The 26,467-nt window shown below is 41.4% G+C and overlaps 1 protein-coding gene across 2 annotated transcripts in view; it reads left to right on the top strand.

Annotated features, from left to right (window-relative positions):
* Positions 1-25,925, top strand: part of LOC143171854 (single-stranded DNA-binding protein 2-like) — a 219,751-nt gene extending 193,826 nt beyond the window's left edge. For both annotated transcript variants that reach the window (XM_076360953.1, XM_076360954.1), the window contains 6 exons: positions 5,037-5,091; positions 8,395-8,465; positions 9,713-9,791; positions 17,794-17,822; positions 22,752-22,850; positions 25,269-25,925. In XM_076360953.1, the coding sequence (XP_076217068.1) occupies positions 5,037-5,091; positions 8,395-8,465; positions 9,713-9,791; positions 17,794-17,822; positions 22,752-22,850; positions 25,269-25,298 (363 nt within the window). In that variant the 3' untranslated portion in view covers positions 25,299-25,925. The remainder of the gene's footprint in view (positions 1-5,036; positions 5,092-8,394; positions 8,466-9,712; positions 9,792-17,793; positions 17,823-22,751; positions 22,851-25,268) is intronic.
* Positions 25,926-26,467: the final 542 nt, after the last annotated feature.

Here is a 26,467-nt window from a genome sequence, read left to right on the forward strand (position 1 = left end):
CTGTGTCCAGCTCTGGAGCCCTCAGCATAAGAAAGACACGGACCTGTTGGAGCAGGTCCAGAAGAGGGCCACAAAAATGATCAGGGGGATGGAACACCTCTCCTCTGAAGAAAGGCTGAGAGAGTTGGGGTTGTTCAGCCTGGAGAAGAGAAGGCTTCAGGGAGACCTTATTGCAGCCTATCAGTACTTAAAGGGGGCTTATAAAAAAGATGGCGGCAGACTTTTTAGCAGGGCCTGTTGCGCCAGGACAAGGGGGAATGGCTTTAAACTGAAAGGGGGTAGGTTTAGATTGGACTTAAGGAAGAAATTTTTTACGCTGAGGGTGGTGAAACACTGGCACAGGTTGCCCAGAGAGGTGGTGGATGCCCCATCCCTGGAAACATTCCAGGTCAGGTTGGACGGGGCTCTGAGCAACCTGATCTAGTTGCAGATGTCCCTGCCCACGGCAGGGGGGTTGGACTAGATGACCTTTAGAGGTCCCTTCCAACCCAAACTATTCTATGATTCTATGATTTTACTTGTATGAACCTGGAGAGGAGTGCTATCATTCAGAAAGCTGCTTCATTACTGATTTTGACTGTCTGGAAACAGTGTTCACTAGTGTATTACTGCTAAATGTTTTGTAAGAAATGTTATTTTTAGCAGGCCAGTGAGAAAGTGTCTATTGTTTTAATTCCAGAACTTCTCTGCCTCATTCCAAAATATTTCAGTGAATTTTACCAAATCTCAGCAATGTCTTTTTAAGTAGACAGGAACAATCAAACCTTTATATTCAGTGCTATTGAAAAAAATCTCTCTGTTTGGAACAGTAGATCTACCATTTTAAAATATAAGAAATGATAAAAAATATAATAAAAGTCATATAGCAATGAAAATAATCATCTGTGTTAGCATTCAGCACCATTTTTAAAATGGAAAATGGGGGGCAGCTTATTTTTATTGACATCATAACATTTTTATCAAACTCTAAGTAGGCATTTTTTCATGTTACTTCAAAATATTAGTGGATCTGCAAATGTAGGAAGCAAGAAGGTACTATTCAGTTCTTACTAAACAATTAGGACTTTTAGAATAAAATTATTGGAGACATTTTTAAAGAACCTTAAAAAGCTTGTTTAACAACCAGAGCAGTCTGTGTACAATGTTTACTCATAAACAGCTTTGCAAAACAGAAAAACCTGAAACTAAGTGAATAGATATTCCTTGCAGTTTTGTTTTTTATTCTATGATTTAGCACTCTAGGTAAGTGATATGACTATACCCAAATTTATGCAGCTGGCATCATCCTGACATATTTTATTCATTTTTCATTAATTTGAGAAGGAATTATCATAGAATCATATAGGTTGGAAAATCATTTAGGTTGGATCATCGAGTCCAACCGTTAACCTAGCACTGCCAAGTCCACCACTAAACCATGTCCCTAAGCACCACATCTACACGTCTTCTAAATACCCCCAGGGATGGGGACTCAACCACTTCCCTGGGCAGCCTGTTCCAATATTTAACCACTCTTTCAGTGAAGAAATTTTTCCTTACATCCAATCTAAACCTCCCCTGGCACAACTTGAGGCCGTTTCCTCTCGTCCTATCGCTAGTTACTTGGGAGAAGAGACCAACACCCACCTCGCTACAACCTCCTTTCAGGTAGTTGTAGAGTGCGATGAGGTCTCCCCTCAGCCTCCTTTTCTCCAGGCTGAACAACCCCAGTTCCCTCAGCCGCTCCTAATAAGACTTGTTCTCTAGACCCTTCACCAGCTTCGTTGCCCTTCTCTGGACACACTCCAGCACTTCAATGTCTTTCTTGTAGTGAGGGGCCCAAAAATGAACACAGTAGTCAAGGTGCGGCCTCACCAGTGCCGAGTACAGGGGGACAATCACTTCCCTACTCCTGCTGGCCACACTATTTCTGATACAGGCCAGGATGCCATTGGCCTTCTTGGCCGCCTGGGCACACTGCCGGCTTGAATCTCATACAATTGGCCTCGGCCCATCGATCCTCAGGGTACTCGGCCCCCCGAGCTGGAAGACAGGGACGGCGAGCAGGATGAACCCCCCATAATCCAAGAGGAAGCAGTCAATGACCTGCTACGCCACCTGGACGCTCACAAGTCTATGGGGCTGGATGGGATCCACCCGAGAGTGCTGAGGGAGCTGGCGGAGGTGCTCGCCAAGCCACTCTCCATCATCTATCAGCAGTCCTGGTTAACGGGGGAGGTCCCGGACGACTGGAGGCTTGCCAATGTGACGCCCATCTACAAGAAGGGCCGGAAGGAGGATCCGGGGAACTCCAGGCCTGTCAGCCTGACCTCGGTGCCGGGGAAGATTATGGAGCGGCTCATCTTGAGGGCGCTCACAAGGCATGAGCGGGACAACCAGGGGATCAGGCCCAGCCAGCACGGATTCATGAGAGGCAGGTCCTGCTTGACCAACCTGATCTCCTTCTATGACCAGGTGACCCGCCTAGTGGATGAGGGAAAGGCTGTGGATGTGGTCTACCTGGACTTCAGCAAGGCCTTTGACACTGCCTCCCACAGCATTCTCCTAGAGAAGCTGGCAGCTCACGGCTTAGACAGGTGTACTCTGCGCTGGGTCAAAAACTGGCTGGACGGCCGGGCCCAGAGAGTTGTGGTGAATGGAGTTCAATCCAGTTGGCGGCCGGTCTCGAGCGGTGTTCCCCAGGGCTCAGTTTTGGGGCCGGTCTTGTTTAATATCTTTATCGATGATCTGGATGAGGGGATCGAGTGCACCCTCAGTAAGTTTGCAGACGACACCAAGTTGGGCGGGAGTGTTGATCTGCTCGAGGGTAGGAAGGCTCTGCAGAGGGACCTGGACAGGCTGGATCGATGGGCCGAGGCCAACTGTATGAGGTTCAACAAGGCCAAGTGCCGGGTCCTGCACTTCGGCCACAACAACCCCATGCAGCGCTACAGGCTTGGGGAAGAGTGGCTGGAAAGCTGCCCGGTAGAAAAGGACCTGGGGGTGCTGGTTGACAGCCGGCTTAACATGAGCCGGCAGTGTGCCCAGGCGGCCAAGAAGGCCAATGGCATCCTGGCCTGTATCAGAAACAGTGTGGCTAGCAGGATTAGGGAAGTGATCGTCCCCCTGTACTCATAGAATCATAGAATCATAGAATCATTGAGGTTGGAAAAGACCTCTAAGATCATCGAGTCCAACCGTCGACCCAACACCACCACCCACTAAACCATGTCCCTAAGTGCCTCATCTACTCGCCTTTTAAATACCTCCAGGGATGGGGACTCCACCACTTCCCTGGGCAGCCTGTTCCAATGTTTCACCACTCTTTCAGTAAAGAAATTTTTCCTTACATCCAATCTAAACCTCCCCTGGCGCAACTTGAGGCCATTTCCTCTCGTCCTATCGCTAGTTACTTGGGAGAAGAGACCGACACCCACCTCGCTACAACCTCCTTTCAGGTAGTTGTAGAGAGCGATGAGGTCGCCCCTCAGCCTCCTTTTCTCCAGGCTAAACAACCCCAGTTCCCTCAGCCGCTCCTCATAAGACTTGTTCTCCAGACCCCTCACCAGCCTCGTTGCCCTTCTCTGGACACGCTCCAGCACCTCAACGTCCTTCTTGTAGTGAGGGGCCCAAAACTGAACACAGTATTCGAGGTGCGGCCTCACCAGGGCCGAGTACAGGGGCACGATCACTTCCCTAGTCCTGCTGGCCACACTATTTCTGATACAGGCCAGGATGCCATTGGCCTTCTTGGCCGCCTGGGCACACTGCCGGCTCATGTTCAGCCGGCTGTTGACCAACACCCCCAGGTCCTTCTCTGCTGGGCAGCTTTCCAGCCACTCTTCCCCAAGCCTGTAGCGCTGCATGGGGTTGTTGTGGCCCAAGTGCAGGACCCGGCACTTGTCCTTGTCCTTGTCCTTACTCGGCACTGGTAAGGCCACACCTCGAATACTGTGTTCAGTTTTGGGCCCCTCACTACAAGAAGGACGTCGAGGTGCTGGAGCATGTCCAGAGAAGGGCAACGAGGCTGGTGAGGGGTCTGGAGAACAAGTCTTATGAGGAGCGGCTGAGGGAAGTGGGGTTGTTCAGCCTGGAGAAAAGGAGGCTGAGGGGCGACCTCATCGCTCTCTACAACTACCTGAAAGGAGGCTGTAGCGAGGTGGGTGTCGGTCTCTTCTCCCAAGTAACTAGCGATAGGACGAGAGGAAACGGCCTCAAGTTGCGCCGGGGAGGTTTAGATTGGACGTGAGGAAAAATTTCTTTACTGAAAGAGTGGTTAAACATTGGAACAGTCTGCCCAGGGATGTGGTGGAGTCCCCATCCCTGGAGGTATTTAAAAGGCGAGTAGATGAGGCACTTAGGGACATGGTTTAGTGGGTGGTGGTGTTGGGTCGACGGTTGGACTCGATGATCTTAGAGGTCTTTTCCAACCTCAATGATTCTATGATTCTATGATTCTATGATCCAGCCTGTCCAGATATATATACACATATATATACACACAAGTGTTATTAAAAAAGAATTGTGGAATGTTATACAGACTGAATTAAGATTGATATGTTACCAAGATACTAAGTCTGCCTCAAACAATAGCTTTCTTCAGGTGATTAGCCTCTTCTGTCCCCAGAAAGTTTCCCCATATTTTGTGCTTCAGCAAACATTGGTTACTCTGCCATTGACCATGTACTGAGAGCAATGAAAGATAAATGCCAGTTGGAAAACTGGTGGCAACAAAACTAGGTTGAGGGAATTAAATATAATTGTCTTAGGCCCTGATCTAAGTATCCCTCTTGTCTGACTCACAGGATGGTTCAGAGTTTTTGACTAATGGATCTTCTTGGATCCATAGATCTACATATATCAGAACTCTGTGCCAGAGCCTGCTGACCAATGATGTTGTCTTAATGAGCTGTTTTGCTAGCTTATGAGAAAATGTGCATGTTTTTACTAGAGTAACTGATGACATTCATGATACTTTTTTTCTTTTGTACCATATTCATTCTTGACCGTGGTATTTTTTTCCTTTCATGCTAACTGTTATTTTCTACCCTCTCTAGGGTCCTCCAGGAGGTGGAGGGCCACCAGGAACACCTATCATGCCTAGTCCAGCAGGTATTGAAATCTACTCAGAAAAAAATGAAAAAAAATTATAAGGGATTTTAGGAAGTACACAAATTCTTTTTTTCAGATTTTTCTGTGCTATTAATGCAGACAAAATGATAGATCCAATTGATACATTTTTCATGAAGAATCAGCTAATGAGAAGGTATTAGTTTTGTACTTTCTGTATCAGTTTTTTTTCCTGCTCTTTCCCTTTCTTTCTCTCCCTGCTGTGTTGCAGAGATACAAAGCCTTGTATCTGTGCAGTTCAAAGCAATTCAAAGCTCTTGAGCCCATCTTTTCTTGCATGATTTTAGCAATAGCAAGAAAAAAAAGAAAGAAGACAGAATGTATATTTGGTTTTGCTAATTTTGTTCGGGACAATTCTTCCAGTTCGGAAATCAGGAGATTTTTGAATCCTGTGAAACTTCCTCTATAGTACCCTATGTGATAGACCTTATCGATATATGGCTCTTTAGCTATGCATGACTCAGAAGCATGGCTGCATCACATGGCTATGTCATCTGACTGACAGCATGGTTATGCTGGACAGACTGCTCTCCTCTATCCTGCAATGGAGGAGTAAGGCCCCAGAGGAACCACTGTCATGTCCTATTTGTGATCTGTTCCCAGAACTTCACTGTCCCATTGTTTCTCCAAGTTACGTGATCTGTATCTTGGAATTCTGACCACATGGAGATTTTGGCCATACAGATTGGCCACCATTCCTATTAAGGTTTAAAGAATCGAGGAGGAGGATGGGAGCATTCAGGACAGCTAGCTAGCTAGCTTCTCAAGGCTTAAAGTTGGTCAACTAGATGTAAGTATTTCCCTCCATGGATGTTCAGCAAAGTACCTGACATGAAGGAGGAACTGCAAGATATGGAGGATGCTCTCCTCCCATGGATATCATCAGATATCTGCTAAAAAGAAACTAATTACTTTTTGTGTAACCCAATATTCAGCAGATATTCAGACTCCTTTTGGCCAACATCTGTCTTTGTAACCCACTTTGACCAGCTAAGAGGGACCTGTTCACCTCAATGATGCTATAGCATCCTCAGTCCTCATGTCCTACATATTCTTGCTGTCCTCTACAGCACAAGACGGTAGGGAAGTTTTCTAACTTCCCATGAAAACTTACTGCACCGATGTAAAATCTTAATTAAATACAATTCCAGGGCTTTAAAATGCGACCTGAAATAAAAAGTAGGGCTTCCTTGTTCATATCATTAGTGAAAAAGATAATTAATGTGAGCTGGCAGTTAAAAGGTAGAATCTCTTTTAACATAAAAACAAATGCACAGACAGCCTGCACTTTTAAAAGTAGTCAGCACTGTAGTTATGGCATGTGTTAAGCTGTCTGTGTGCACTTAAAATAAAGCATCTATTGAGGAATTGTTTCTATTTTCAATTAAAGAGACTCTAAGGTGTTTTAAGGCCTCTGCTTTCCAAAGTATAAAAACACTTAGACATTGGCTACCTGAGAATTTTGCAAAGGTACTCACTCACCTCTGAAAAAACCCTTCCAGCTCTGAACGTTCCCATGGCCCAATCAATCTGTATGTGTTTTTACAAGAGGCAGTAGAACTTAGGGTGAGCCAGGGTTCTGTTTCAAAAGGATCTGGTGGTTAAAGAACTTATTGTCTACCTCCTTGAACATTAAAAATAACTTTTTATATGCTAATTTTACTTTTGCTAACTTTAGGCTAAAAGCTTTTAGTTTCCCTCTTTTTTAAACAATATATTTGAATGTCCTAGTGATGCATAGTTCTTTGTATATAATGGAATTATTTACTCACCGAGGTTACATTAATTAATGCTTGGAAAACTGTATCAGAAAGATAAAGGAGTAGACAAAGACCTTGATTTTAACTGCCCTGAGTATGTACAAATATATTCTTGCATGAGGTCAGGCTGCATTCCCAGTTCCAACACACATCAGTCTGGTCTAGGCTTTCTTGCTTTCACTACTTCTGACTCAAAAGTCCCTTCTTTTGGAAAAAGGTTTACAGCTCAGCAGTGGTTTTTTGTGTCTGCTGTTAAGCTCAAAACTCACGGTTCAAAGAGATGGAATAGTGTTTTGGAGGAACTAGGTATAGAGCTACTTAGCTATTCTTTTACTTTTTTTGTAGATACTATAGAGGGTAGTGTTTTTCCAGAGTTGCCTATATTTTTTAAAGATATGCTGTCCGCTTAGGGATTTATTTAGACTTTTCTGAGGTCATTCTCCTCTCAGAAAACTTTTTTGTTACATGGCCAAGTTCTTGTCAAGTTCCCTTGTGAAAAGTTTTTTCCTAATTTGTCTGCCTATCTGCTGCATTTTTTGCCTTCTCCCTCTTACAAATATTGATGAGGGGTATTAAGACTTTGTGTGTGTTAGCAGTAGGGATAAGTTGGAGCTGGGAATGAATAATTTGTATCTACTAGTAGTTTTCAGGCATTGATTTCCTAAGTTCAACCAGAAGAGTTATGTGGGTTGTATTCCGTATGTCATTATTTAAATCTTGCATTTTGACTCTGGAGGTGCTCCAGTCTGAAAGTTCATGTACATTGATTGAAGGGAAAGGGCATATCCGTCCTCTGGTTCTATGTGAAGTAATCTCAGACTGAGAAGCAGTATAGCTGTGTCAACTTCTGGCAAGGCCCAGTGAAGCTCTTGGCAGAACTTATAGCTTAGGCATCACACTGTGCCAACATGGTTTTGTTGTTTTTGGATTCAGGTTGGTTTTGAAGCATTGCACCACATTGTACCATGAAGATGCATTAGCTAAAGCTGTCCTTACAGAGGGGATCTTTGCACAATATTCCACTGAATAGTTAGATATATTCAAAATCTAATAGACTGACACAGATGGGAATAAAAGATTTTCATTCACTACACTAACCTGAAGGCTATATAAAAGAAGCTATTTATTGGTTATTACAGATGGAAAACAAATTACAGGAAGTGTTCATAAGAGAGAAACTCCTGTTTTATAGAGTATTGAAGATGAATGAAGTAATTTGGAACTCCAGGAAAAAGGGTTTAAGGAATTAAATAGTTACAGATACTTGGTGATTTATAAACCTTTTAACAGTCATGCATAAAAGTAGAGTCTAGAAATAGTCACATAGGGACAATTGCAATTATTTCTTTTGATAGCTCTATTGTGTGGTAGAAATAGATAAAAAGGGAATTAAATCTTCCATTATATTGCCACTGTGTATCAGTGATTCAGGAACAGAAATAATAACTAAATGACAAGAAATGTATTAGGTGAGTAGTTTTATTGAAAGGTATATATTAGCACTTAAAATAATCTCTTATTACAGATTCAACCAACTCTGGAGACAACATGTATACTTTAATGAATGCAGTACCACCTGGACCCAACAGACCTAATGTAAATATGAATCTACTTATATTTTTTTAATTATACAGCCTTGTTTTATCCAAACCACTACATTTCTATCACACCATGTCCATGGTAGTGTTTTTAATGTTTTACAAATCGATCATGCCAGTACGTGCAAAATAATGATTGGGGCCTATTTTTCTACACAGAAAAGACCTGAGAGGCATGTGCATGTGGATGTTGGGGATGACTTAGTTTGTCATACTGCAGTGCAATAGATTTCTATACAATATGACACCATCCTAGGAGCTGCCACCAAGCATTAGTTTCTGCTGGCTTTAAACTTTCATTACAAAAAAGTGTCTATGACTGAAGAGGGAGAAGAAAACTGTTGAAAGTGTCCCAGTATTATGTTTCCCTGCTATTCTGTAAAAAAAGGATAAAATCAATACCTTTAAGAAGAAACAAACTTCCCTGTTTATCTAAATAAGGTGTCAAGAATGAAAGCTAATGATAACATTTAGGTATTTGCCTCGTTAACTACCAGACTGGTGACTATTTTAGACCAAACTTCAGCAGTTCTAGAACTGACAAAAAATCGGAATTCTTAGATAGAACTTGTTTCTTTTCTGATCTCTATCTATGCCTTCAATTTTGTTCTATTTATCTGATTACAACCATATTTCATCTAATTACAGTCCATATTGTGGGCCTTTTGAAAAAAGGACAATAAAACTTTAAGAATATAGATATTTAGATATTGCTAAATCAGTATGCAGTGAATTTTAGAAAATGTTCTGTAATGCTAATGCCTTTAAGTTTTTGAAGAACTGAATTTAAGGTTAATATTTTAAATCTGTAAAACTGATCATATTGCAAAGGTAATGCAGAGTATTCTGACTGTCGGTATAGATAGGGTGGGGTTTGAAAACTGTTAATTAATCACCTACTAATTGAAGTGAATAGTAATAATTCTCTGTAACTTCAATGGGAGTAGAGTTAGGTCAGCACTTGCAGGTTTGAAAATAATGTACAACGTATTAAAGTAGATTAGCCAGCCTACAGAAATGAGTTTCTCAAAAAATGATGAAGGTAGCATTGGAAAAAAGTAAAAAAAAAAAAAAAAGACACTTTTTGCAATCATCATGTGGAAGACTTTCACTTGACTTTCACATTCAGAGATGGGACTGTGCATTTTTCCTTGACCAATTTTTTTCTGAGGAATTTTTTTTTTATTAGATTATCTTAAAAAAAAAAAGTGCAGTAATATTTTTTAATGTCTAATCCTTTTATAGTTTCCAATGGGGCCAGGATCAGATGGACCTATGAGTGGACTGGGTGGAATGGATTCACATCATATGAATGGATCATTAGGTAATAATAGTAAATGTTATGAACAGTGTGAATTTACAATGACCAGTGCCATTTACTATGACTAGTTCTCTAAGTTATGTGGGAGACTGTATGTTAAAATCTTTTAAAAACTAAAAAAGCTGTATATAAATTAATAAGAAATATTAAGATACTTTTTAAGCATATAAATTGTATTATATAATGCACCTCTGGAAGAAAAAAACTGTATATTATTTATATAACAGAGTATAATTTCAATCCAGTTGTTTCAAACCACTCTATAAGCATACCATCACAGTAATGTAGAACTGATGGCATAAGACGCATTTTTCTTTACCTCTCTTCCTCTTCCAAAAACTTGAGAAGGTGTCATTATGATATGCTGGTCTGAGTTCTTATCAAATTCATGGAAGTAAGTTATTACATATATTGATGTATGTGCTAAACTGGCTTTATCCCATATTTTGATATACTTATTTGTTCTATAATTAACCTTCTGTCTGTTAAGTATTAGTTTTATTATTCCATCCCCATAAGCAGCTTCAGACAGTTGCCATTTTAGAATCATAGAATCACTGAGGTTGGAAAAGACCTCTAAGTTAATCGAGTCCAACCGTCAACCCAACACCACCATGCCCACTAAACCATGTCCCTAAGCGCCTCATCTACACGTCTTTTAAATACCTCCAGGGATGGGGACTCCACCACTTCCCTGGGCAGCCTGTTCCAATGTTTAACCACTCTTTCAGGAAAGAAATTTTTCCTCACGTCCAATCTAAACCTCCCCTCGCGCAACTTGAGGCCGTTTCCTCTCGTCCTATCGCTAGTTACTTGGGAGAAGAGACCGACACCCACCTCACTACAACCTCCTTTCAGGTAGTTGTAGAGAGCGATGAGGTCTCCCCTCAGCCTCCTTTTCTCCAGGCTGAAAAACCCCAGTTCCCTCAGCCGCTCCTCATAAGACTTGTTCTCCAGACCCCTCACCAACCTCGTTGCCCTTCTCTGGACACGCTCCAGCACCTCAACGTCCTTCTTGTAGTGAGGGGCCCAAAACTGAACACAGTAGTCGAGGTGGGGCCTCACCAGTGCCAAGTACAGGGGCACGATCACTTCCCTACTCCTGCTGGCGACACTATTTCTGATACAGGCCAGGATGCCATTGGCCTTCTTGGCCGCCTGGGCACACTGCCGGCTCATGTTCAGCCGGCTGTCAACCAGCACCCCCAGGTCCTTTTCCGACAGGCAGCTTTCCAGCCACTCTTCCCCAAGCCTGTAGCGCTGCATGGGGTTGTTGTGGCCGAAGTGCAGGACCCGGCACTTGGCCTTGTTGAACCTCATACAGTTGGCCTCGGCCCATCGATCCAGCCTGTCCAGGTCCCTCTGCAGAGCCTTCCTACCCTCGAGCAGATCAACACTCCCGCCCAACTTGGTGTCGTCTGCAAACTTACTGAGGGTGCACTCAATCCCCTCATCCAGATCATTGATAAAGATATTGAACAAGACCGGCCCCAAAACTGAGCCCTGGGGAACACCGCTCGAGACCGGCCGCCAACTGGATTGAACTCCATTCACCACAACTCTCTGGGCCCGGCCGTCCAGCCAGTTTTTGACCCAGCGCAGAGTACACCTGTCTAAGCCGTGAGCTGCCAGCTTCTCTAGGAGAATGCTGTGGGAGGCAGTGTCAAAGGCTTTACTAAAGTCCAGGTAAAAAACATCCACAGCCTTTCCCTCATCCACTAGGCGGGTCACCTGGTCATAGAAGGAGATCAGGTTGGTCAAGCAGGACCTGCCTCTCATGAACCCGTGCTAGCTAGGCCGGATCCCCTGGTTGTCCCGCTCATGCCTTGTGAGCGCCCTCAAGATGAACCGCTCCATAATTTTCCCCAGCACCGAGGTCAGGCTGACAGGCCTGGAGTTCCCCGGATCCTCCTTCCGGCCCTTCTTGTAGATGGGCGTCACATTGGCAAGCCTCCAGTCGTCCGGGACCTCCCCCGTTAACCAGGACTGCTGATAAATGATGGAGAGTGGCTTGGCGAGCACCTCCGCCAGCTCCCTCAGCACTCTCGGGTGGATCCCATCCAGCCCCATAGACTTGTGAGCGTCCAGGTGGCGTAGCAGGTCATTGACTGCTTCCTCTTGGATTATGGGGGGTTCATCCTGCTCGCCATCCCTGTCTTCCAGCTCAGGGGGCCGAGTACCCTGAGGATAACTGGTCTGCCTGTTAAAGACTAAGGCAAAGAAGGCATTGAGTACCTCAGCCTTTTCCTCATCCTCGGTGACAATGTTCCCCCCTGCATCCAATAAAGGATGGAGATTCTCCTTGGCTCTCTTTTTGTCATTAATATATTTGTAAAAGCATTTTTTGTTGTCTCTAACGATAGCGGCCAGATTGCGTTCTAGCTGGGCTTTTGCCTTTCTCATTTCCTCTCTGCATGACCTAACGAGATCCCTGTACTCTTCTTGAGTCGCCTGCCCCTTCTTCCACAAGCGGTAAACTCTCCTTTTTTTCCTGAGTCCCAGCAAGAGCTCCCCGTTCAGCCAGGCCGGTCATCTTCCCCGCCCGTTCTTCTTACGGCGTACGGGGACAGCCTGCTCCTGTGACTTTAAGACTTCCTTCTTGAAGAACATCCAGCCTTCCTGCACCCCTTTGCCCTTCAGGACCGTCTCCCACGGGACTCTCTCAACCAGCGTCTTGAACAGGCCAAAGTCCGCCCTCCGGAAGTCCATGGTTGCAGTTTTGCTGGCCCCCCTCCTTACTTCACCAAGAATCGAGAATTCTATCATTTCATGGTCGCTAAGCCCAAGATGGCCTCCGACCACCACATCTCCCACCAGTCCTTCTCTGTTAGTAAACAGCAGGTCGAGCGAGGCACCTCCCCTGGTAGGCTCCCTCACCAGCTGTGTCAGGAAGTTGTCTTCCACACACTCCAGGAACCTCCTAGACTGCTTCCTCTCTGCCGTGTTGTATTTCCAGCAGACATCCGGGAAGTTGAAGTCCCCCACGAGAACAAGGGCTAGCGATTGAGAGACTTCTGCCAGCCGCTTGTAGAACACTTCATCCGCCCCTTCATCCTGGTTGGGTGGTCTATAACAGACTCCCAGCAGGATATCTGCCTCGTTGGCCTTCCCCCTCATCCTTACCCATAAACACTCGACCGTATCATCATCACAGTCGTTGAGCTCTAGACAATCGAAACACTCCCTAACACAGGGCTACCCCACCACCTCTCCTTCCTCGCCTGTCCCTTCTGAAGAGTCTATAGCCATCCATTGCAGCACTCCAATCGTGAGAGTCACCCCACCATGTTTCTGTGATGGCGACTAAGTCATAGCTATCCGGCTGCACAATGGCTTCCAGCTCCTCCTGTTTGCCGCCCATGCTGCGTGCATTGGTGTAGATGCACTTGAGCTGGGCTATCGATTTCGCCCCTGGCATCGGCATGCCACCCCTAGGCTCATCTCTAGTGAGCCTGGTTTTATCCCCTTCCCACTTCAAACCTAGTTTAAAGGCCTCTCAATGAGCCCCGCCAATTCATGAGCAATGATCCTTTTGCCCCTGTGAGACAGCTGGACTCCGTCTGCTGCCAGCAGGCCCGGTGCCGTGTAAACCTCCCCATGATCAAAAAAACCAAAATTCCTCCGATGGCACCAGCCCCTGAGCCACGTGTTGATCAGGTGTGTTTTCCTGCTCCTTTCAGTATCCCTCCCTGCCACTGTAGGGATAGAGGAAAACACTACCTGTGCTCCCGATCCTTCAACCAGTCGCCCCAGTGCCCTGAAGTCCCTTTTGATCACTGCAGGACTTCTCTCTGCAACCTCATCGCTGCCAGCCTGTATAACCAACAGTGGGTAGTAATTGGAAGACCGTACCAGACCAGGGAGCTTCCTAGTAATGTCTCTGACCCGGGCCCCAGGGAGGCAGCAGACTTCCCTGTGGGACGGGTCCGGTTGGCATATAGGGCCCTCTGTTCCCCTCAGAAGGGAATCGCCTATGACAATTACCCTCCTTTTTTTCTTAGCAGAGGCAGTCATAATGCGTGGGGCTGACTGCCTCACCCTAGGCGACCCCCTGGATGGACCTTCATCTACATCCTCATTTCCCTGGCCCTCAAGTTCCAGGGCCCCATATCTGTTGTGTAAAGGCAACCGGGAAGGTAAGGGAGGCTGTGCGGGGGTTCGCCTGGCACCCCGAGCAGGGACCTGTTTCCATTGCCCCCCGTCGCTTAGGTCCCCTCCTTCTACCTGGTGGCAAGAGGGCAGGGGGTCCTCTGCTTCTCGCGGAGCCTCCATCTGCTGCCTCTGCCTCAGGGACGGTAGGGTGCAGCTCCACCAATCTATCTCCCTCTCACACTCCCGGATACTCCTCAACCTTTCCACCTCCTCCTTCAGCTCTGCCACCAGGCCGAGCAGATCATCCACCTGGTCACACCGCACACAGGTGGTGTCTCTGCTGCCCTCTGGTACAGCTGACAGGCTCAGGCACTCCCTGCAGCCAGAGACCTGGACAGCTGTGTGCTTGTGTGAGGGCTCCGTCTGGGTCGCCACATTCCTTCTGGCGACGACTTTCGGCCGAGTGGAAACCATAGCTGGTCCTCTTCTGGGAAGGCGACGACTACTAGTTGAGTTGGCCTCTAGAGCCAGGAGGGGGGCTGCGCCTTGCCCGCTCGCCTTCCCTGCACGCCCTCCCGCGCGAACTGCCGCGCGAACTGCCGCGCGACGCCCTTCTGACGCGCCGCGCTCCGGGTCGCTCGCGCTCCCTGGGGGCTGCTCTTCTAAGTGAGGGGTTTGGCCGCCGCCCCTCTTGTCCCCGCCCACGCTGAGTCAGAGCTGCCACTCGTCAGGAGATCCCTCCTCCGGCTCGGGGAATGGGGGGGCTGGGGCACCCTCTCGCTCCCTGCGCTTTTGCTTTTCGCGGGTTTGGCCGCGGTTTTGCCGCTTCAGGAAGGGTCCCCCGGCGCGATCCTCCGCTCCGGAGCCCTTCGCCTCGGTGGCTTTAGTGCACCAAGAAAGAACATACATTCTTGTCAGAGCATGCAGAGGCAGGAAGAATAGAGTACTTCCTGTCTTTCGACACTATGGTTTTCGAAAGACTCTTATCTAAGGGAGAAGCCTTACACAATTCTCCAAAACATGCACTGCTTTATCCCCTGACTAGCCTGGCAAACTCTGCTCTTACTCTTTGCTGGATGGATGATAGACACTTGAAAGGGATTTAAGCAACAATCTGCAGCTAAATAAATTGCATTTATGCCTTCCTCTTCCATACCCACAAGGTAAATAAATACCTTGTATTTATTTGTACTCATACCATAACACCAAGCCAGTAACTCTGAATACAGTTTCTGTATTCTGTTCTTCACTTCTATCTGCACCAAGGAGTGTCATTCATATGGGCAACAACAGGGGGGAGCCTCAGTCTGCAAAGACTTCAGATCTCTTTCCTCTTCTGTCCCCACTGTTGACCAGCAAGGTCCTCTCTTACATCTGGGAGCTGGCCCTATGACACAGAGCACCTGCAACACTGCTGAATAGCATTTTTCTTTATGTGGAAAAACCCAAGCAAGCTAAATACATGATGGGCAAGCAGAAGCCAAGCTGTCACTGTTCCCCCTGCCTCTATCCATACTACCATGGTGGATGGAAAATTAGCACAGTTATAGCCTAGAAGCTGGAGACTGTGAGACAGGAAGTATAAACAGGTAAGAAGAAGGGAGACATTGGAAAAGGCTATGCCAAGATGAGAAAAAACTAAACCATCAAACCTCACTTAGGAGATATATTTTGAGCAATTAAAATTCAACAAAATGCATCTAACTCCCAATAGAATTGTCTTTTTTTCTTGGCAAGCAGGTCTCTGAAATTCCTATATTACTTTGCATAAGCCCATCTTGTGAGTTTATAGCTTTTCTTTACATAATACAATCCTAAAATGGATTGTTGCTTTAATTAATAATGATGCACATTATGTTCAAGTAAATGAAAACCTGTAAATGATAATTGCATCTTTTTCTGTCACTTATTATAGCCCAAAATTTTTTTCTCAGCTAAAAGAAAAATTATAATTGAAACGGTTACAGATGGATTTTATATGTACCTAGTTGGTTAGTTATTTTCTCTAGTGAAAATTATGTCATGTTTAGTCAAATTAACAACAACTGTTTTCTAAGGTTAATTTAATTTCTAAAATGGAACCTGAGTTCTTTTAGGAATGTAAGACTGGAAGAGATCTCCTGCATTCAGTTCCATGCTGTAGTAGGCAGTTATGTCTCATAATCACAGGCATAAATTGGTCAAGCTCCATCTTGAACTTCTCTAGCTTCTTTAACCACAACCCTTCTATTGGATATCTGTTCATGCCTCTGATGGTTAGAATGAAATCTTTTTCTGATTTCCACCAAAATTTTTCCATTTGTCCATGATAAAATGACTCTTCTTCTTCCTAATGTTTATGTATCTGGTGTATTTATAGTGAGAAATCATATTCCTTCTCAACCTTAATTTGCCTGGCTAAGTATACCAAGCTATTTCAGTCTCCTCCCATAGCTCCATTTTCTTGATTGTTTTTCTCTGACACTATTCCCGTTTGAATTTGTCTTTCCTGAAAATAGGTGACCAGAACTGTTTACTGTCTGTTGCTGCTAGAAATGCTTTCCTTGATACATCCATCCTTAAATTATATTTCATTTTTTCTTGGCTTCTGTCATGGTTTAACCTCAGCCGGCAACTGAGCACCACACAGCTGCTCGCTCACTCTCCCCCCGCCCTGGTGGGAAGGAGAGAGAATCGGAAGAGTAAAAGTGAGGAAAAACTCGTGGGTTGAGATAAAAACAGTTTAATAATTGAAATAAAATGATAATAATAATAATAATAATAATAATAATAATAGAATATACAAAGCAAGTGATGCATGATGCAATTGCTCACCACCCGCTGACCGATGCCCAGCCAGTCCCCGAGCAGCAGCCCCCCCGGCCAGCTTTCCCCAGTTTATGTACTGAGCATGACGTCCCATGGTATGGAATGTCCCTTTGGCCAGTTTGGGTCAGCTGTCCTGGCTGTGCCCCCTCCCAGCTTCTTGTGTACCTCCTCGCTGGCAGAGTATGGGAAGCTGAAAAGTCCTTGGCTAGTGTAAGCATTACCTAGCAACAACTAAAACATCCGTGTGTTATCAACATTATTCTCACGATAAATCCAAAACACAGCACTGTACCAGCTACTAGGAAGAAAATTAACTCTATCCCAGCCGAAACCAGGACAGCTTCAACCAAGTGAGAGCTACAGCATATGAGAAAAATTATTTTTGTTAGTCTTGCACTCATTATATTTAATTTTTTTTTTGTTTCTATTACTCCAGTCCTGAGGATCACCTACTTTCTTCTGAAAGATATTATCATCATCAGTATTTGTAATGCATCCAAAGTTGATGTCATTTTAGCAAATTTCAGTAGTAGGCTTTTGCTTCTGGGGGCAAAGACTTGATGAAACACCCCCCAGCTGACCCTAGAGATATTTCATTAGCAGTCTTCTACGGAGTTTTGGGTAGCTGAAGTTCAGTAAAAATGGTGATCATTTTTGTCAGCAACATTAACTTTTACTAGTTATCCATGATTTTGCTTTTTTTTCCCCCTCAAGCTGAAGCAACATCTTCCTCAGGTGTAAGTACCCAAAATGAATTGCAGTACCTGGCTAAGAGGACAGGGAGGTTGGACATATCCTTTTCTGAGTTGTGTCAGGCTGTTTCATCCTAAAGGATGCCATTCAAGGAACTGATACAGATCATAAATATGTCCTTCATTCTTTTATCTTTTTTTTTTTTGCATTAGGTGTGTACACAGAGAAAAGACTAACATTATTCACTACTGACTGTAAACTTTTACTCAGAGAGACAGTAGGAAGGAAGGGAGATCAAGCACAGTTATGTTTTAACATACTGCTGTTACACTATATATTTTAGTATGAAAAATAAGCTCTTAGATTAATTTCAACTCAAAACTAATTGAATAATTATCTATTTTAATTTAAGGCTCGGGAGACATGGACAGTATTTCCAAAGTGAGTATCTAGTAAAATATTTGGAATTTTTAGAATAATATTTCACTCTAAACATATTTTCATTGTCTCTGTTAAACTTTTTATTATGTATCTACATTTTCTGCTTGTCAACTCTTTTGAGGCTGTGAAGACAGAATTAGCATTAATTGAAAGTTTAAAAACAATACCTATAATCAATAGGGAGTATAAGTAGACATTTCTTACTGCATAACAATGTGTATTAATGAATGTGATTAACATATATCCAGTTCATAATCTGATTGATCATGTTATAATCTTCCATACTGTTAAGACAAATGAATATAGTTCTAATAATCAATTCTAGTTGAATGCAAATTTGGGAAAATGTCATTAGGATGTTACTTTTATGCACTGCATGATTCCTTTTGTCACCTCTGTAAGGCAACATTAATATCTTAATCACTAGTCTAAGTCCCTAAAACTAAATTAAAAAGTAGTTGCAAAAAAAGCACTGTTTTGATACAACTGTTAAACAAACATTAAATAGTAAACACAACCATAAAAATGTATATGCAAAATGAACGTGAGTTTAACCTGTAGGGGTTTTGTAGCTACAAAAATAATATTGTGCTTGAATGTGTCATTTCTTCCATAAAAATAAAAATCTGCTACATCTGTAATCATTATTAATTTAGGGACTTATTCAAATAATGAATTAATGAGCTTATTCAGTGTTGATAAAGTGGTAGAAATTTGTCCTTGTAAAATACTGTGTTTTGTACTCAGCATCTTCAGATGTAACTGACTAAAACTAATAAAAATATCACTAAAATTGTCTCCCTGTATTTTTGTGCTTTTGATCTATAAATACGGAATTGATGAAGGGATTGTTTCAGTTAAAATTTTATAACTCATTCATTTGAAATTGCTGTAACAAAATTCTTATCGATCTTCCAAAAAAAAAAAAGGAATGAGAGTTTGAGTGAATTAGTTGCCTGCATCTTTTGGTTGACCCAGGACTAAGTGCTACAGAGCTGTGGCTAGATCTCTCTCAGTACAGACTTTGCCACTTTGAATCTGGCTAAGGCTTGTCTGCACGTGTTCTGGTCATACTAAGGATGTCACTGTAGATGCTGTCTCAGGCTAGCACTGAGATATGATGAGATACAAACACATGTCAAAAGGGAAGAAAATATTGGCCTAAATTCCCGTGGGTTAAAATAGAAATTTGTAGTATGAATTAATTTAAAATACACTTTCAAATGTTCAAAAAACAGGAAGCATTCTTCAATTAGTGATACAGTCCTTTTAAAATTACATAGGTGATTATAGCCTCAGAACAACCTTCCATGGCCTTTCATGGAGAGTAGGACCACAGCAGTATGCCTCTTAGGCCATTCTGGGGCTATGAGGGAAAAACATCTATAGCAGTGCTACATTTTTTGTTTTGAAGATCTGTATCATGTTCAGGCCCTGTGAAGAGTACAACAATGGATTGAAATGACCATGTTGCCTTAGCTGTGCTGTGCTCGGGTGTACAGTGGTAGATTTAATATACACCTCCAATGAGATAATAAGCATACAGCACATTTTTAATCAGTGTCTATAATTTTTCTTGGTTTTTTTTTAAAAATGCAGCATTTTTAAAGTAGAAAACATTTCCATTAGCTTGCCACTAAAATTATTTTTTAAAACCTGTATTCAACCCACTGATATTAAGTATCAGCGTATATGCTAATATGATTATTAGAAAACCTGGATCCAAAAATTTACCTGGAAGTCTTGTAATTTGTTAACCTTAATAAATACATCATGGAAATCATATTTGATGCAAGTCTTTTTCAAATAGCTAAAAGAAAAGTGATGTTTACTTGGGAAGTAAGTGTTGTATTGTTATACCATTACATATAATAGCTTTTAAATATCTTTTTCTGAGTAGCACTCTGCCCAATATGCAGCCTTAATTGATACTAGTAAAAGTGTGTGGGCAGAGTCTTGTATATAGCATTAGCAATTTCAGGTAGATAATAATATATAATACTTTTAGAACTTGATTGGAAAAGTTTTGCATGCAAGGAATAGTAGATTTCTGGGGTTTGATGTATGCAAAATTAATATGTGGCTGCCTTCCAATTTTGTACATACAAGGATTCTTCTTGTTAAGGCAACAGTCTCCCTTTATACATCACCAGCTAGTTGTTCAACTGACTTTTTCACAAGTGGATTTCCAGATTACTAATTAATGTGACAGAAATTGTTCACTGAAGTTAACATAGTTTGGGGTACACGTTGCTAGATGCTCAAGGCCGGGCACAGGATTTCAATGGAGTAAAATGCATATTAGAGGAACAGATTATCTATTACCACTGAGATGAAGAAAATTAATCCAGTCTTGGTAGAATCATTACAGCTGACAGAATTCATAGCTACATTTTCCAGAGAAGATTTTAATTTAGTTGGCTGAATGACAAAAGACATTTTTTTAATCTATAAATATGAATTGATGAATCGACATAAAGTAGATTGAGATGGGGGAAAGTAAATGAACTGAAATTATGCATATTAAATAAACATTAATTAATAACCAGTGTTTCTTGCAGTGCCCGTGGAATTTCTGCAGTCATCAAAGAAATATTTGCTTTGGAAAAACTCAGCTAGTGCTACAATGCTAGACCCCATACTGGCAATAAAAGCAGCCCAGAGAGTTGCTATAAAAGCATTTATGTCAGGAATTTGAATCTTTGGGCCTGGTGCACTGTAGCAATTGCAGAATTTCAAAGCTTAGTACTACACAGAGAAAGATAAAATAGGAGTAAATCCCCAAGGAATGAACAAAAGTCTGGAAGCATCATATAAAATAAATGTGACAAGGCCTTAGTGGGTTTTAAACTATATATTCATAGATTTTAAGGGCAGAAGGGACTGATGTGATTGACCTCCTGCATAACACATGCAATAGGACTTCCCTGAATTAATTCCTGCTTCAGCTGCAATAGCTATGGTTGAACTAAAGCAATAGTTTTCAACCTTTTTCAAGCTGTAGATTCCTAAATATTTGGTATAATAACTTTACTGAATAGCAAGCTTAATTGTCTGATGTTAATTAGCTAGTTAATTTTTAGTTGCCTTTGATGGACCCTTCACCTGCTGTCCAGTGATTCCTGGAGATCTGAGGATCACAGTTTGAAAACCAGTGAACTAGATTGTGAAGAAAACAACAGGGCTAAGGGAGGGGTCTTGACCCTACTCTATAAGCTGCATTTCAGATGCCAATTAAAAACAGTTATGTCTTCATGGCGGTTATGTAATTAATTTTACATTTCATCTATAACTGAAAATAAATACACCAGGCTGAACCCACAAACCTATTTGCCCATTCAGGTGGAAATGGTAATCTTCCTTCAGGGGAATATGGTTAAAACTTAACAACAGCCTTTCAGTAAGGAGACTTTCTCTTAATTTAATATTTCCTATTTTTCACTCGAAGTTTGCCCCATTGCAGCCTTAGTTATATTAAATGAAGACTGCAGGCAGGTATTTTCAAAGTATGATATATTTTGCTTTTTTTTAAGAAGCTTCATAAATCTGTAAGCTAACAGAAATACTGTGTTAGGATTGTAATTGAGAATTAACAGAAGAAAAAGAGGACAAATTCATTTATGATTCTTACAGATGTTATCATTTTGTCACTTTGAGCAAATGTTCTACTTTGAGTTGCATTTTGTTAGCCTACCCATTGACTATAATAGGCTTGTGTTAAGCCTGCTCAAACTTTAAGCCTGATGCATTTGTATATGTACAGATATGTACATATATATATGCTGTATTTGTAAATCTTGTGTTTAATTTTTCTGGATTAAAAAAATTCAAGGGAAAAACTGTGATAGACATAGTAAATGTTTTATGATGAAGTTCATAATTTCACTCCCCCTTTTCCCTGACTGTTCCTTTTCCATCACAAAGCCCGTATTAATAGGAGTCTAACTGTGATGGAAAGAGAAACATCCATGCCTCAGGCATGGTAGGGTACCATAAATCAACTTTGTAAACACACCTAACTGCTTGCAGTATTTACAGTAATCATGTATTGATTATTGATGCTGAATAATTTCTGTGACAATTATCTAGTTTTATTCTTTCTGTGACTAACTGAATCTTGAAAGCATTTTCCGAACATTATAGAGGTGGTTGCGCAGGATTTCTTTTCCATAAGAAAATAAATTACCTTCAGGAGTCTTTGTATTGTTATTATTTATTAGCATTTCACTTGCACCTAGACACTCAAAAAGTAGATGAAGACCCTACTGCATTATGCTCTGTGCAAGCAAATAGCAAAAGTATAGCTCCTCCTGAAAATGTTTGCAAGGCCGATCCTGTGGCTGGCTGTTATTCATGAGTCTTTTATCTAATACTCTTGTTAACTCTTTTGTCTATAAACTCTGTATGTAACTGCACTTGGTGAAGTGGTTTAGCAACTCAAATTTTGAATTAGAAGTTATTTCAACAAACTACACGCTATGAACAAATATTTCAAATACAAGCCTTGATTTGCAAAGGTCTGTGTAGACCAGATCTGTCCACATGTCTACCTTTAAGTACGTATTCTGAACTCACATATTTCAAAGCACGTGCTCATATACCACTGATTTGACCATACTGATTTAATGTAGTTTCAGAGCTAATACTTATTCCTACCATTTATACTTTTTCCCAACTTTAGTAGGAGAACATGCTGGCTATAGCCTGAAAACAAGAATTACAGGTAAATAGTTGTTACTTCAGAGGAGAAAATACTCCTTTGCAGGTTAAAATTAGTAATTGAAATGTACAGAACTCTACAGAGACTTATCTTTCAAGTTCAGAAATTCCAGTGCATCGTATAGATACTCTTTTGACACGCTAGGTGAAGCTGGGAAAGGAACTGAAATCTTCAACATTTCATCTGTATTTTAAAATCTTGTTTAACAGAACTCTCCCAGTAATATGAGCATGAGTAATCAGCCTGGCACTCCCAGGGATGACGGTGAGATGGGTGGAAACTTCCTAAACCCTTTTCAGAGTGAGAGCGTAAGTATTTAAGTAGTTTTTTACTTGGCAAAACTTTATCCCTGATCTTCTATTTTAAAAAAGAAAAATAACAGACAGAACAAACAGTTTTGTAGTGTACCTGTAATGCAATGCTGTGCCTTATGTGGTTTTTTACTAGCTTCTAAAATTATAGTATTGATTCACTAAAAAATTGTGCCAAATGCTGTTAGAAGTTGAGCTGAAACTGAAAAATGTGGGAGGTGTAGATTTACTGCAGAAGCTCTTTTTCTAGATTAAGAGGTCAATTGTCAATGAAAGTTAAATCTGTCAAGCAGTAATAATTGTGCCATACATATTCAGTAATGCACAATGGGCATTTGTCAGACAATATCTGAACAGCCTAGATACACATAGTTGGCAGATCTTTACATCTGAGTGTTTCAATTTTTGGTTTTTCAAACTCCTGACCCATGTATTTTGCAGGGCAGTAATGTTTTTTAGAACAGGATTCACACTGAAGTATATAATTAGAGCACCAAGTGATCTTACGTTGAAAAGACGTAGCATGCTTTTAGAGCAGAGAAAGCAAAGATGCCCTCTAGTGTTCATTCTGGGAAAAATTATATTTTTTAAAATGGAGAATGTTTGAGGCAGCAAAACATGGTATAAAATACATTACAAAGCAAGACTAGTATTTTAATACTCATGTGCCTGAAGTTGGGTTTCTAAATTCACGTTTAGGTTCCTATATAGAAGTGGCCTGATTTTTCAGAAGTGTTGAGTGACTTCAACACTTCTATTCTTACTGGAAATCACTGCTGTTCAGAAATCAGTGCAACTCCATTAACTATGCCAGTGGTGATATTTAGCTCAGAAATTATGAAGACTAAACAGTTTCTCTTAGATCACACAACAGTCAAAGCTCATGACAAATTTCATTAAAATCAGATTGGGGTGGTGGTTGCTTCTTAAACTAGTGAAAAGGGAGTATTTTCTGCATGTTACCTGTTTGTGTCCTCATAAAGAGGGCACGTGTTCAGATTGTTTGGAGTATTGGAGAAAATTGATTTGTACAAAGCAAAAAGACTGATGTTTCAAAATCTGCAGAAAAAGCAGTAACCACATGTCCATTAAATCTCCATTAAATGTGATTCTTGGTCATGGTAGTCCATGTTAGTTCTCAACTCAGCATGCTTTACTTGTGCTGAGGACAAACAGTTTGATTCAGCAGGCAGACCAGTTCACCAAACCAAACTCATTAAAAGAAGGACATCAGTTGCACTCAAAAGAAAATTAGTTTTCTCAGATGCTTACTACTTACTGGAGTCTAGATACTCCTAGTTTTCCTACCTGAATGAATCTGGAACCCAACTAGTAAGATAAGCTTTGCTGGGCCCACTATGAGAGGGGTCAGCACATGACAGGAGTAAGCCCTAAAGCAGACAAACCATCAGAGACATGATATGGGACAAAATGGATTTTATCCAAGTGGTCCATTCTATGCAGTTTATATGACAGAAAAGACCCATCCAAAATGCTTTTCCTGAATATGTTTTGACACTTAGAAATGGCCACCTCAAAAATCTAGCTTTGGTAGTTTTTTTTTATTATGTATCTGTTTTTGCCAAGGCAAATTAATATCTGTTTCTTGTATCAGTTTTCATAACACTAATATTTCTTGCATTTGAACATTTTCCTCTACTTAGAAGATTTTAGGCCAATTAAGTATTTCTGCAGTCTATAAGTTTCAACTGAAATACAAATTAAAATAAGCATATAAATGTGCATTTGTATTAGACATTGTGGTGTCCCATTGATTATTTGTAATGAAGGGCAACTACAGCTTGTATAAGGGCTGCAGTTCAATTTGTGTTACAATAATAATGTAATATGGTGACTGAATTTTCAGTTCATATAAAGAATAACCACTGATACTTGATTCAGCTTGCCTCATAAAGTCTATAATACAGAATTTAAAAATAAGCCCAAAACGTAGTTTAATTCCATTCAGACATATCTTCACCTTTTCCCCATCAAGTAGTAAAAAGCCCTTCAAAATAGTTATGTGGTTCAAGTGACCACAAATGTAGCTGGTCTGTTTGAGACTAGCTATCTTGCCCAGCTAAATCCCTCCAGTAGCCAACATTGACCAATAAAAGGCATGAAAAGCATCGGTGAAATATTGATTCATCACACTACCCAGGTAGCAGTGCCCAACACTGAAACTGTCAAGTGAATTGATTTCATCAGCAATAGCTATATTTTTACATAATGATAGAAGTATAACAGAAGTTATGATACCACAAAATGAACTACAGCCTTAGCATGTGCTATAGTACAAATTTAGGAGAAAATTCAAACAGCATGTTGACATTTAAACTCATTGCTCCTGTCCAAAAGTGGTTTTAGTTACCTGGGAAAGAACTGTTGTTAAAATGTGGATTCCTCTTTTTTCAGTACTCCCCTAGCATGACAATGAGTGTGTGATCTGTTACCAAGTCTCCTTGTGAAGACCACAGTGAGTTGGCTCTCTTCAGAGAGCTACTACAGAAGAAAATTATTTGTCCCAGTGTACAGTTTAACAAAAGGATCTCAGACACAATCAGAACCACCATTTTTTTCCTACCATCTCCCCAGTTTTGTCAAGAAATTGGGTCCCAAACATGATTGAGACAACAGTAGAGTGACGTAACAGAATTGCCCAAGATGGAACTGCAAACAATTATCTATGTAAATATATGGGTTAATGTGTATGTGTGTGTGTGATATAGAAATATACACATACATATATAAACCTGCAAGACTGTAAAATATTGTCACATGACATCTTAAGTAGAAATGAGAAGTAGGGACTTTTATTCCATCTTTTTTTTTCATGTTTACATTTTAATTATTAAAGTTTGCTTTCCTTCTTCCCTCCTGAACTGTTTTATGTTGCATATATCACTGCTTTAAAAGTTATTTTTTAAGGTGAACTCAAATGATAAATTCTTCTGATTTTGTAAATGTTTGCCATTATTGATAGGAATAAAATTGCTTATAAGAGCTCTCATTAATTTGTGTTTGATGCCAGTTACCCTGTGAATCACAAACTGTATTGTCTCAAGAAATAGAAGAAAGCATAATTTTTGGAGAAATTTAATAATTTTCACCTAGTTTGGTGATTTTTTTTTTTTTATACTTTGCCTTTAAAAAAAGAAGCACTGAAGGTTATTTTTCTTCTTTAATTGAAGCCTAATATCTGCAATATCTATTTTAAATGGAAGTCTGAATTTGATACAAGCTTCTCAGTTTATATAGAGTACTATAAGTTTATTGTGAGTGAGCTCCAATTGCTATAGAATCTAGCAATAAAGTATCAGGGTTTCTTCTGCCCTTGGAAATGAGTTTTCTATTTAGCATGATCTTCCATAAGGTTGGTAGTGGAAATACAGTAGAGTCCTTATTACTGAAATATTTTCTAACGATTTACCATTATGTTTCCCCTTTTCAATGATTCTCAACTGAATTGTAAAAACCCATAAGCCTGATTATAAACAGCATCTCCCAAGCCCATTCAGAAAATCAGATCACCCTGGTACTTCAATATGGTTTTTTTACTAGGTTTATCAGGCTGAAACACCCCACCCCTGCAACTTTCCAGTAAGCAGTCATTT

The sequence above is a fragment of the Aptenodytes patagonicus genome, chromosome W (genome assembly GCF_965638725.1).
Source record: "Aptenodytes patagonicus chromosome W, bAptPat1.pri.cur, whole genome shotgun sequence".
Lineage (NCBI taxonomy): Eukaryota > Metazoa > Chordata > Aves > Sphenisciformes > Spheniscidae > Aptenodytes > Aptenodytes patagonicus.